This window comes from Helicoverpa zea, chromosome 31 (genome assembly GCF_022581195.2).
Source record: "Helicoverpa zea isolate HzStark_Cry1AcR chromosome 31, ilHelZeax1.1, whole genome shotgun sequence".
In the NCBI taxonomy this organism is placed as follows: domain Eukaryota; kingdom Metazoa; phylum Arthropoda; class Insecta; order Lepidoptera; family Noctuidae; genus Helicoverpa; species Helicoverpa zea.
The window spans coordinates 7,313,826-7,327,991 of record NC_061482.1 but is presented as its reverse complement, the minus strand read 5'-3'; the positions used below and the strand labels follow the sequence as shown (position 1 = coordinate 7,327,991).

General features: G+C 38.3%; 1 protein-coding gene across 4 annotated transcripts in view; it reads left to right on the top strand.

The window, feature by feature from the left end:
- The window catches only part of LOC124645328 (potassium voltage-gated channel protein Shaker), a 301,935-nt gene that overhangs the window by 270,475 nt on the left and 17,294 nt on the right, over nucleotides 1-14,166 (top strand). For 3 of the 4 annotated variants that reach the window (XM_047185128.1, XM_047185131.1, XM_047185129.1), the window contains exons 2-6: nucleotides 2,587-2,704; nucleotides 11,810-11,913; nucleotides 12,199-12,360; nucleotides 12,440-13,083; nucleotides 13,773-13,902. In XM_047185128.1, coding sequence (XP_047041084.1) covers nucleotides 2,587-2,704; nucleotides 11,810-11,913; nucleotides 12,199-12,360; nucleotides 12,440-13,083; nucleotides 13,773-13,902 — 1,158 coding nt within the window. The remainder of the gene's footprint in view (nucleotides 1-2,586; nucleotides 2,705-11,809; nucleotides 11,914-12,198; nucleotides 12,361-12,439; nucleotides 13,084-13,772; nucleotides 13,903-14,166) is intronic. The other variant, XM_047185130.1, reaches the window with a different exon arrangement.

Genomic DNA, 14,166 nt, shown 5'->3' with positions numbered 1-14,166 from the left:
ACTCTTTTACAACAAATTAAACCACTGAATGATTCGCGCTAAAATAACGAAACCTCAGAACTTTGTAATTGATTGGGTATAGACTATTTAAAACAATCGTGTTATACTTTAACAAAAACTGAAAATTAAATAAGAATAAAACCACTTTAACATTTTTGTAAAAATGATATTCAAAATTATCCAAAACACTTTTAAAACTTGTCGTGGCGGATTAGCGTTCCTATGATCGAAGAAGTGAATACTATGTGAAGGTATAGAGAATGCACCTGTGTGTGCGCGAATTCTTAAACACTAATAACACGTTCTCCGTAGCTGGATGATGTCCTTAGGCTCGAAAACAGCCGCCTTGGCCGAAATTCTCCCTGGGCGCCTTTACTGTCATATCAAAATGTTTATTGGGTTCTTGCATTTGTATAATTTATTACACTATAGAATCTAAAATACAGTAAAGTTTAATTCGTTCGTTCAAGTGATATAAACAATATTGTCATGAACTAAAACTGAACATTATAATTGCATAGGGCCATTTTAATCACAGAAGCCGACAATACTATTATGAGAGGTGATATCAGAACCTCATTACTATAATGATCATGTTATTTTGGAATCCTCTGTTTAATTAAACAAAATGCGATAATCACAGTGGCTGGCGTCATTTAACGATAACCCGATTGAAATATTATAATTAAGGTTAAATTATTTAAATGCGTTTGATATTAAATTATTGCATGAGATAACAGAAGGTCTCGATATCCTTTAGGGCTGTCGTAGCTTGGTAGCTTTCCGAAAATTTCACAATACAGGTAGATGATAATGCAAGAGCCTCCCCCTGTTTCCGAAAGCGAGTTGTACATACCTGGTAGCTTCAATAGCAGCCGCTGTTACGATTCTCTGTCCGTCAAGCGGATTTGAGAACATTTTAGTAACTGGTATTGATCCTTTAAATCTAAAGCCATCGCACACTAGATCACTTTTCGTAGCAGTCTTTTACCGACTATAGGTTTGTAGCATAATTTACGAATGAGCCTAACAGCGATAGATTTTTGGCGGTCGGAATTCGTCGCGCGTACAGGCTACGTTTTGATACGCACGACAAAAGTGCGCCTGTGTGAAAGCGCTGTAAAATCCACAACGTGCAAAAAGAAATGTAAACAATTGCATGACCGTGAAAGAATTGACATTTACGTCCTACGTAACTGCCTATATCATTTATGCTTCACATTTATCAATCACAACCGGCAATTGTCCCCATATAATACTCGTAGGTACAACAGTGGCCTCCCAGGTCAAGTTGAAGTCGCAACATCTAATCACACCATGATTATAGGCTTATTACATTTGATTTTTATTGCAACCGTGTCCCTTATAGCGTGGGAAGCCCTTCACATTCAAGATTCAGCAAATATTTAAACAAATAGATACGTTTTGATATAGGTACTTCTATGTCTCAAATTATGTGTATTACAGCTCTTTCAAAAGCCTCTCAAACCTAACTTTAATAACCTGTTTTCAATCTCCGCAATAAACTTTTTCCTCGAACCTTTCAGTCATATTTTGTAAAATATTGTAACTGACAATTTTCTCTCGCAACCTTTCAGATTATAAGCTCTATACATATCTTCGAAACGAAGTAACGTAGACGTTTACGTAGGGGTGCATCACTGCAAACGAACACACAAATACACTTTTCTTGAATATTTTTACTAAATCTTGCCGTCTGTCATTATTGTGACGAACACTGACCCGTGTGCCCAAATTGAATGATGAACAAAACAAAAAGAGTAAAGTAACCAAAAAGGGGTAATAAAGTGGCGTAGCAGTGTCAAGTGTGCCTGTAATCGGCACATTTGTAGTGGCGTCATCAAGCCATCTCGTGTGGAGAGCATCTGAAGCCGAATGAAGAGCGATCGCGGGGATAAGGGGAGCATTTTAGAAAAACAACGTGAATCGAGTCTCGGGCTCGAGTGCTGACGACGACGCCACGCAGCGGTTTTACAGCACCTCTTTAGTTTAGGGTTATCGCTTTGACATTTGATGAACGCTATTTGCATGTTGCAGAGGACATGAATAGGCATTTTTTTCACATTTGCATTGCATAAAAAATGCAACTAACGTAACCGATCTGTATTGATTCTTGAGCTATTTTCTCCTAACATTTGCAGGGTGCTTTATTAAGCAAATAATGGGCCGTTTATAAAATACTGTCAGAGTTAAACAAATAACATATATTCACAGTAGTTTCGGTAGCTCTTAACTAATAAGTAGATAACGGCAACCCTGGGCAACGCCAGGGCTTTTGCGGTTAAACTGGGAAATATTGAGAGGACACGAGTGGCATGTTTGAGCACGTTTGGGTGGAGGCTCATACATGGATGTAGGTAACCTTGAGGGGTTGCCGAGGAAGGTATTACGTACCTGGAGCTTTATACACGTGAATATCGTACAATATCCGGAGACGTTTGAATATTGAATATTTCTAGATGATGGGAGATTCTTTCTGTACGACATTTTTTAAATGGTTTAGTTACCTAGTTAGATATGTACCATATACTTTTAACGTAATCTAACAGCAACTTTCTTTTGCAGGTCACTGCCGAAATTGTGCAATCAGGAAGAAGAGCCTGGACGCCCACCCCAGGGAGGGGTGGTGACGTTCGAACCTATACAACACGACCACGACTTCTGCGAAAGAGTTGTTATCAACGTAAGTACCACCTTCACTACATAATACGGCCAAATAGACACAACAAATTAAATATCGACTTCCTCAACACTTTCGCGACATTGTAACACAGAATGTGAAATAAAGAGTAGGTAGAAAGAGAGTAAAGCAAAGAGTTTAGACAGAATTATATTTGAGCTCCGCCGATTTACTGAATTAATGGGTGCCGTCTAGTCTCCTACTAGAGTAGATGCCGTTTTTTTGGTTCTCCTAAAACTGAAACGTCGAAGGTGAAAATAGCGTAGTCTTTCATTAACATTGGCATACTGCACTATGCATTATTGCACTCCGGCTTCTCAAGCCCATTAAATATATATTATACTGCAACGATAAACCAAACTTCAAAAATAATTTTGTCTCGGCGTATAAAGTAGCAAATGCCTATTTATGCAGACTTGTACAACGTAATCATGTATACTAGTCGAGTCGTCTTCAGTATCGAGTACCAATATGGCGACAACACAGACAACACACTACTTATACAAGTTACCTATTACGCCCGCGATACTAATACAGCCATCTCAACTGACTAAACCAATATTAGGAACTGCCGCTATTAATATCTTCAACTTTATCAATATCGAAACTATTGAACCCACTGTGAGAATGTACATACATTAGGTAGGTGTCAACAAAATCGAGTCTAATATTTTGTTTGACGAAGGTCACTGAATTCGACTTTGTTTTGCTTTGAGTACATTCCTATCATCGCCAACGTGCCAGTCCGTACATTATGATGAATTTTATCCACCAATCATAGTTTCATGCGGTCGGTTCACTCCTCTATTATTCATATTTGAGACTACTTGTAGTGTATAATTTGTTTGTGTTCCATAAGAATCAAAGCTTGAATAACAAATTGATTACATAATTTACAAGTTATTATAAAACTAACTAAAGATAAGCTGTTACAAAAAATAAAATCTTAAAAATTGTAAAGGGCATAAAAATTCCTTCTGTAATAATTTACACTTATGGAATTAGGTTTTAACTAGGTATGGAACTGTTTTTTTTGTTCTGTTATCCGTCTTATAAGACACTATTACTTAACAGAATTAGCATGGACCAACATGCAACATAAATACATGTGTTACAGTGACATTCAGTTGGAATTGATATTTTCTCTTTTATGAAGACGATATATAATACCTGTCCCTTTTTCATTACTTTGAAATTCAATTTCAAACGTTCATAATATTCTGTAAAGAAAAGCAATTCTGAGAGTCCTAAGAAACAGACTGCAATTAAGTCGGAGCTGAAACTTTGTCTATAGTTCCACTTAATCCGACAAGATAAAGAGCGAGCAAATATTTAGCACCTTCACAGACATATTTATTTTTATTGTTCCAATATACAGCCTGAAGCAAATTATTCTTTTACACAGCTTTCAAGTGAACAATTTTATTTTCCGTTGTGAATTTATTTCTCAGAATTTTAATATGCAAAACAAATAAGGGGAATTTTATTAATGGCGCACAGGCCTTGAAACAAGATCAGATCTCCCCCGTGATTCTCTCTTCTTACAAATACTAATAAGGTCACTCTTGTGTTGTGGCAATTTGCTTTCCTATAGCTAACTGAAAGATGGAAATTCTTCAACAATTTTCCGTTATAAACTAATCTGTCGTTTATAAATAGAAATAAGAAGAGCATCCTACAGGCACTGCCTACACAGTTACCTTCACAAATCAATCTCGAAGATTATGTACGTAGATACCAGCTAGTCCTTATTAGCGGAACAATTTTCTATAATTCACGTTTCAATAAATTGAAGCAAGGGCATGCAAAGCAATGTAACGACTTTATTTATTGCATTTCTGTTTTCATTGTAGGTATAATGATGTACTGGAATATTTTAGATTAGCTGAGTCGAGATCAGGAGAACCTTCAAAGGGCTACCCACCACGTATTTAAGATATTAGTTATTGTGTTTAAGATTGAAATATCTGAATACGATGTAATTCGAGAGAAAGTTGCATCTCGTGCCCGCTCCGGCGAGCACACTTCAATTTAATATACACGAGAGTGAAGCGCACAAAAGGCTGTCACTTTGAGCTGCAAAAGCTTTCTCAGCGCTGAGCCCTGCCTGGATTTTATTTTAAAATATTCCCCCGTGCTCTTCCAGGACTTACCCTTGACATTTAGCTTGCAACGTGAAGGCCACAGCCGTCTCCTTCGCATGAAAATACGTTTGTGTTATCTATTTATGTATTTTTCTTTTATATTATGTAAGTCTGACGTTGAGCCGTCCCTGATAGTTACTTTGCGACATTCTTTGTGCGACTTTCATAATTAGATGCTTACTTCTTTATTCCTAAGAAACTACTCATTTTAATAAAAGACTGCTTATTGTTTTCGTTTTATGCGTTAAGTAAGTAATTTTGTTCGAGTTGCATCTTAGTTAATAGCAACCCTGGAAGATGATTAGTATACCATGAGCTATTATGAACAATACTTTGTACATACAGAGATTATATAGAAGTTGGTTGCGGACGTAGTTTTAATGAGAAATCTTAGATAACTTGATAACGGGATTGCGGTAAAATACAACATAGGATCTGGAGGATTTCTCGGAACCTTGGCAAGTTAACAGGACTTTATAATAAGCGAACTTTCAAAACATAGTGCATCGTTAGGATTGCCACTCACTTTGAAGACTAAGCCGCAAGGCACGGACTTACCTCTATAAACTTGGAGCAGGTACAAGCTCTACAAACCACGTCTGCTATTTTTTTTTATGACTGTAATACTAACTTAACTGTTATAGGTACTTCATTTATAACAATGGCGCATAGCATACAATAGTTTTATTGAGATACTCATCAAAATTATGCATGCACTTTTTCATAATATATCAGGTATTTGCCGACTGCCAAATTTTAAAATTTAGTTCCAACCATCCGGACGGATAATTTTAGTGAAAAACTAAGAAGCACAATGATTATTTGCAATAAGCATAATATAGAAACTGTTCAAGAAATAAAATCTAAGACAATGGAAGTGAACCTACCACGCGAGTACAAAATCTGTCTGGAACTTGGCGAATAACAAACACCGTCTAACTTTGGTGCAATCATCGGGAATTGTTGTTTAAATAAATAAATAATTAAGAACGGCGAAATGTAGCATTCACCGGCACTCAGGTGGCTATCAACGCTAAGGTGTTTACTGACGGAGAGCACCAAACATTACGTTTAACGATACGAACACGGAGCTACTTCAGCATGGAGGGGGCATGTCCGTCCACGTTATACTTGTACTACACCTCGAACTACGCCAAAATCTTGTACATCTTGGAACTAATGAGAGCTTGAGAGTACAATGTCTGCATTGAGCTAAACTTTGATATTCTCTGTTATAACTACAGAGCTAGACCTATCTTACTATAATACTTACTACCTTTAATATAATATATTTCGTTAAAAGAATTTATAATAGCGAGTTTAAATCTTGGTTTTGCTTCTACCTGTCAAATTTTATTTTGAGCTTTCTAGAGTTTTCCACGTATATTTGGTCTGAGGTAGAGGTTTGATAATAGGCGGCAAACAACGAGGCATGACCCTACATCTGTCGGCCTGAGCTTCATGTTGACTTTATTGTATAACCTTGGATAGACATCGCAAACTCGAATTGGAATTTCGTATAGGAAATAGTGTGTATATCTGTAGGTCGTCGACGTATAATCTGGAAGTCGACCCCAACATAGTTAGGAAACAAATCGTCAACAATAAACTATACAAATCAAATATTTTAAACTTGAAAGCTGAGATGCAAACAGAATTGGGTCGTATCGTCCCGTCACGCATGAAGATACTCAGTCAATCATTCGTCTCACTATGTCAAAATATGTAACAGATACCAACATATGTAGTTTCGCATTTCAATATAATTCACTATCTCTAAAATACAAACTCCATTAGCTCCCATCGCTACAGAATCGTGTTTTGTAAAGAAAACTGGATTAAACCCCAGTACACGTTGCAGTTAATTGGATTCTCCAATAATGTTAGAACCATTAATCTTTCGAATGAACCCCGATTGAATAGTTTACAACATGTCAGGGTTACGACCAGTATTTAATCGAAATAACTATTTTTAAATCGCACGTTTTTCTAGTGAATTACCACAGCTGACTAATAGAGCAACACTTTCGAATTGGTTCGCTCAGCGATTCTTTGATACGGCAGTAAAATCTTTTGGCAATTGTGAATTGTGAAAACATTATGATATTCACGCAATACTTTAGTATCTAAGAAACAATTGTTTGAATTACAACGTAATACTTACAGAAATGTAATGGAAATAAATAACATTACATTTTGACTTACTAGTTTTTGGTTTAGTTGCGTCGCTCGCTATCGATTTTCTCCATAACGCTCAGTCGGTCGCGTGTCAATCCACACTCATTTTCTCACTGGCCATTGGTCAACGACTCGTGATTATGCCTACCTGTTGATATATCACGATTTCACTGCCTTGTTAGTAAATATCGCTTTGAACTTTGTGAAGCTCGTTCAAAGCAAAAAGGTGCTCAACGTCGGCAGTTTCGTCAGCGTTAAATGGGCTGTTAATACTTTACTATTCCTGTGTTACGTCAAAACTAAAGTTGTGCTATTAAATCGGTAATCATAATTTTATTTTAGACTAACGATATTTAAAAAAATATAGTAATATAGCTAATTAATTGGACACGGTTATAACTTATAGTAGCTAGTACATAGGTACGATCTCAAGGATCATTTCAGCGGTTGTGGGATTGCCTCATCCTTTAATTAGTCGCGCGCGGTGAGCAATAATAGTAAACGCGGGCAGTCACATTACACGGTTTTGACAAATCGCTGATGTGAGTGCAGCACGTAACTGCACGCGTGTGGGAGTTAACTGCCGCACTAACGCTTATAGAAAATTTTCAGTCCGTGACTTATTGCCTTTAGGTTTACATTCCAATTTCCGTTTAGTGCACTCTGTTGCAAAATTGTAGAGGCTCGAAACGATTCTGTGAAGCGAGCTGCGACTGATGGCGATAGTTATTAATGAATGCTATTTTAGTAATTGGCGTTCCAAGAATATGTGAAATGGGTTTCGATGTCATAAAACTATGACTGTGTTATTGTGCAGACCATTGATGTTTTGCGAACCGAATGCTGGCTGAGCGCTGCATTCATTGAGCGAAACATATTCTATTAATTTAATTTAATTAATGTAAAAGCTGACAATATAATTATTAGGTCATTGCCCGACGGTATGACACATTGCTTCCCGAAGCTCTACGTAGACGTGCGGACACTTCTGTAACCGAAGCGCATGCGACACGGTATTTCGCAAACGCGTATCCCGCAGCTTATAAAAAGAAATCCAACCTTAAAACCTGGAACCATTCGCGGTTTGCATTTACGACGGAAAATTAATTAAAATCTCTTCATAAAAGCTCGCTGCAGTACGACGTACAACTCGCGCCGCCCTTGGGGAACACACAATAAAATGTATTTTTGGATACGCCCATTGCCAGCCGTGGTGGTACATCCGCGCCGAAAGAATTACTGTGTGAAACTTTGCGTCCGCGGAAAGTGAATGTACGCGTTTGCTTGTAAATATTGATTTGATTAATTTGTGCGGGCGCGCGGTCGGCCCGTCGTCCACCGGCCGCGGCGGCGGTCGTCTGCTATTCCTGAAGCCGTCGCCGTCGGCGCGATACGTCGCCCAGTGTGCCGCTTTCGACCGGAATAGGGGTTTCACACACTTCATATCGCATACTTAATAAATAAACCGGGCTTATAATTTTTGCTTATAAAATATTATTTTACCTACATTGAGTACATTCAGTACAAAAAGGACAACAGTCATAAAGTCGCTTGGTCGTTCCGTGTGTCGCACAAGTTCAGTGTGTGTAGACACGGCAACGGTAAACCACAGTTTCCGGGCATGATGACTAAATTTTTTATGTTGCGATCGGATCAACATAAAATACACATTCGACATTATTTATTACATTTGCGTTTATTTCCATACCTTCCATTTTCAAAAGCATATGTTAACACGGCAATATTGTAAGTATTTACTGGGACGTTGCCGTTAAGTTTATTTTTATCGCTAACAAGACCATTACCGAGCCACCACTCCACGTGCTATGAGCAATACCTAGTACCCGTATCTTGTCTAGGTTTAACGTGTTGACATGCTTTGCATTACGCACAAATACATGTAATACCTATATCGCCATGTTAGGAAATTGTAGGTTCACTGTACCAAATTCAACTCAGTATCTACGCGAATAACTGTTTTTAAAATAGTGAACATTGCGTTTTTTATATATAACATGGAATTCAATAAAAGCTACTTTGTAATCGAAGAAAATAACAAACTGGGATCAATAAACCAATCGAAGTAATACGACCGTTACAATCAGTAGATAAATATGTTTTTCACTTCATATTTGAGTCACTGTATGTGTAGTTATATTTTCATAAAAGCATAATATTTCTGACACCTGTTGCTTTTCGATCGACTTGCGTGAACAGTCGATCGCCTTGAAAAGTGCTCTCACCTTGTAACTCTCTAAGTTCATCATGTTTGCACCGTTGTATACAAACTTTGTATGGCTAGAAATAGATATAAACACACATCTCGCCTCAAAATCGATCACTGTATTCAAGAAACTCAATGCTATATAAATATTGTATTTATGTACCTAAGTAGATATTTTACACATTTTGTGGAGATTTTGTGGTTAGATATGTAGGTACCTATGTCTTACTTTTTTAAAGTATTCGAATTATTCCGTGGTTTACAAAAGCGAAAACCTGAATCAAGAAAATAATCATTTACAGAAAGTTTCTGTAATTATGTTGGTATGGAATAAGATTTTCAGATTATCCTCAAATTATGGGTTGTTGAACACAAGTATGGTACGGACAAATATAATAATGACTACCTACACTACTCGCAGTAATACAATCATCATCATCCTCCGAGCCTTTTCCCAACTATGTTGGGGTCGGCTTCCAGTCTAACCGGATTCAGCTGAGTACCAGTGCTTTACAAGAAGCGACTGCCTATCTGACCTCCTCAACCCAGTTACCCGGGCAACCCGATACCCCTTGGATAGACTGGTGTCAGACTTACTGGCTTCTGACTACCCGTAACGACTGCCAAGGATGTTCAATGACAGCCGGGACCTACAGTTTAACGTGCCATCCGAAACACAGTCAATGGGTGTCTAAGATATACTTAGAAAGTACATACAAACTTAGAAAAGTTGCATTGGTACTTGCCCGACCTGGGATCGAACCCGCGCCCTCATACTTGAGAGGTAGGTCCTTTACCCACTAGGCCACCACGACTTCTACTCGCAGTAATACAATACACTCTACAATATAAAATAATAATTACACGTTAGGTAGACATAATATATTTTTAGTGTGCGCTTTGACTTCGAATTTCAGTTATCATATTTTTTTAGTTTTGGTTGACACTTTAATAATAAAAATATCAGTATTACAAAAATAGCATATTTTGCTACTTTAGCTGTCAATGTCCATCCATCAATTAAGTTATTTAAATTATACCGAAATCAGCGAGTCAATCTCACTGTTCCAAAACATATTGAACCGAGTTAAATGCAGTTTTAGTATCAACTGATTGTAATATTGTGTCTGAGATTAAAATAGTTCTTTAAATATTTGATTGCGCTGCGCTTCGAGCTGTCTGTCTTTTTGTGTTGGAGGTTAAGGCATCGCCCGGTCGATTCTGTCTGCGCCAAAAATACTGCTCACAAAATGCGCTTCTAACAGCCAGTTTCTTCATCAAAAGTTAAAGCCAAAGTAAAAGTCAAAGAAATGTCTAAAGTTAAAGTAACGGTTAAATTCAATTTTTCTATGAATTTTGCTGTCACTTTAGCCTTGAAAAAACAAATTTGACCGTTACTTTAACTTTAGACATTACTTTAACTTTAACTTTTGATGAAAAAACTGGCCGTAAGTGAATTAATCCAATTTTGCCCATGGGTTTTAAAGAAGTGCATTTTAATGCCAACCCTCTTATTTTCATATAGACTGCATCTCTAACTGCTTTTGTACTAGTCAATAATTAACCAGTACTCGCTGTATTGTAACTATACCAACAACTTTAGTACGTATACCAAAGTTATCTTGATGTGTTGGTAATTAACCGTGTCTCAACTCTCCACACATAAAACTAGGTTTAGGCGACAGTTCTATTTCCAACACCGAACATTATTGGTTTTAACACCTCCAGCTCTTGACCCTGATACCAAAACGGATTTATTCCGTCTAATGGAATCTGAACGTGTCACGCAAACGACAGTTACAAGTAAATGCACTAACCGGAGTCATGTGAAAGGTCAAAACGTATTCAAATGTGTTGCCTCCAGAATAATTCAATAACGTTGCCATTTCTAAAATAGTTGTTGAATAAATCAAATATTTATTTGGTGGTTTAAATCAATAGATTATGTAGGTGAAGCAGTAATCGTTCGTACACATGTGTTTTGTCAAAAAGTTGAAGCGACACTAGAAGCCACCGGTCCGCTTAACACGTGGTAGACACAAATAAAAAGTTCAAGGGTGTTACAATTTTAGAGTGGACGCTCCTACCGTTGCGTAAGACTGTTTGAACACACTGCGAGAACGTTAAGGGTTTTGACATGTTGGGCGTGTTGTTTATATCCCATGTTTCTATGAGCAATCAGCTCTGTTGTTGCTCCACGACTCGAGTTTGTGAACGATTGATGGAAGTTAATAAACTTATCAATTTTTTCTTGGCTCTCTAGCAAATAAAAGAGTTGGATTTGGTAAATTTGAATAGTGCTCGTATACTTACTTAGTAGGTTGTGGTATATTTTTAAACGCATATATTTTGGTATATACACACGTTGACGTAGCATAAACATGTGTCAATAGTTAAATAAAATAATATATTCATCAAATAGATATAAATTCCTTTCACACAATAGAACCTTTTGATTAAAAAAATATTATTATATCTAGGTACCCTATTCTACTCAATATTCTTGGGAGCCACGTAATGAATAAAACATAATAGTAACATTTTCTTTTTCTTTCTTCGTAGATAAGTGGCCTGAAGTTCGAGACCCAACTACGTACACTCAATCAATTCCCGGAAACTCTTCTAGGGGATCCAGCCCGGAGAATACGCTACTTCGATCCCTTGAGGTCAGTTTCATTTTAATAATCTATTAATATAAATCCTTTTTATAAACTTTAAATAAGGCCTAAAGCCGAAGATGCTCGCAGTTAAAAGTTTCCCTGAAACTATCTGAAGTCGGATTCCGCGCAGTGATGAATCTGACAGATAACTCGCAAGTCAACTGCTGTAATCTTTGCTTCAAGTAAAATTATAATTTCATGTTTTAGACACGTTTTCGACTAAATCTGGTCTTCAATCACCATCTTCAAAGTTTTGGTACATTTTATGACATTCTCATCATTTGTTAACAGGAACGAATACTTTTTCGACCGGAACCGCCCCTCGTTCGACGCAATCCTGTATTACTACCAAAGCGGCGGCCGCCTGCGGCGCCCAGTAAACGTTCCTCTAGACGTGTTCTCCGAGGAGATTAAATTCTACGAACTTGGAGAGCAAGCCACCAACAAATTCCGGTGAGTGCCCCTAGCACATGCACGCCCAACGCCTCTACATGTTGCTCTTATTTATTGTAACCTATTTAAATCCTTTCAGTGAGGATGAGGGCTTCATCAAAGAGGAAGAAAAACCCCTTCCCTCCAACGAGCGCCAGCGCAAGATCTGGCTGCTTTTCGAATACCCTGAAAGCTCCCAGGCCGCTCGTGTTGTGGCAATTATCTCAGTATTTGTCATCTTGCTGTCCATTGTAATCTTCTGCCTGGAAACACTGCCTGAGTTCAAGCATTACAAGGTCTTCAATACCACTACCAACGGCACTAAGATCGAGGAAGACGAAGTACCAGACATCACTGACCCGTTCTTCTTGATAGAGACCCTCTGTATAATATGGTTTACATTCGAGTTAATCGTCCGGTTTCTGGCGTGTCCAAACAAGTTCAATTTCTTTAGAGATGTGATGAACATAATAGACATAATAGCCATCATACCGTACTTCATCACCTTGGCGACAGTCGTTGCTGAGGAGGAAGATACTCTGAACCTGCCACGCGCTCCGGTATCTCCGCAAGACAAGTCGACCAACCAAGCTATGAGTCTTGCTATACTCCGGGTCATCCGTCTCGTGCGCGTGTTCCGTATCTTCAAACTATCACGACACTCCAAAGGCTTACAAATTCTCGGACGCACGCTGAAGGCTTCGATGAGGGAACTTGGCTTATTGATATTTTTCTTGTTCATTGGTAAGTGTCATGTTGCATTCAATCTTGACAAGCACGTTAACTACACGTCCACAAACGTGTGGGTCTTTTATAAACCAAAAAAAAATGAGTCAATCAATAAAACATATTCATGAAGTCCAGAAAGCATTGTGGTTGATTTAATTATAATAATATATATACTTGACCTAGTAAGGCATAAAGTGTTCTCAAGGAGTATTTCTGATACGGAGAGAAGATTTTGGGATGCGTATTGTGACGCAGCAGGACGGGCCCGGTCGGGCGGCGCGAGCGGCGAGCGCGGTGCCGGTTACTTCAATTTTAATTCCATTCAGTAAAATCTTTTCCATTATTAAATCCTATAACAAGTCATTAAAAGCCGTTTATAAAAACCTCAAGTAATGAATCCTCAACTCTAGCGCGGCCACATCATGATGGTGCGTTCACATTATATTTTGCGTTCGCAGGTGTCGTGGTTTTTTCCAGTGCTGTCTTTTTTGCTGACAAAGACTGCCATGACACTAATTTCGATAGCATTCCTGATGCCTTCTGGTGGGCGGTAATTACGATGACCACAGTCGGCTATGGAGATATGAGGTAACCTGTGTCGCGCCGCCACCCCGCCCTGCCTTCCCCGACCCCGCCGCTCGCAAGCCATCCCCACCACTGTATGTCGCACTGTATTCTCCGTTGGTGTGTGCTTGTTCTTCAAGGTGTGGTGCTGTTTTCATCCGCGGTGTACTTCGCTGAGGCGGGAAGTGAGAACAGTTTCTTCAAATCCATACCAGATGCGTTTTGGTGGGCGGTCGTGACAATGACGACCGTAGGATACGGAGACATGACGTATGATACAGCGACTTCACCCTAAGTTTCATCTCTGCCTTCTCGTCATTTCATTTTATCCCCAACCATTACATTGGTATATTTAACACTATTGTGATATTCTTTCGCCACATCATGTAACTATGCTTCAGTTTGATTTGATCGTCGGTTCGCTTAGAACTTAACCGATTACACGTTTTATTCACCTTTATACTGAGACTCTTGCACGTTCGAGAACGTTTCTTAATGTCTTGTTACTTTTTATTTTATAAAATGTTTGTGTCA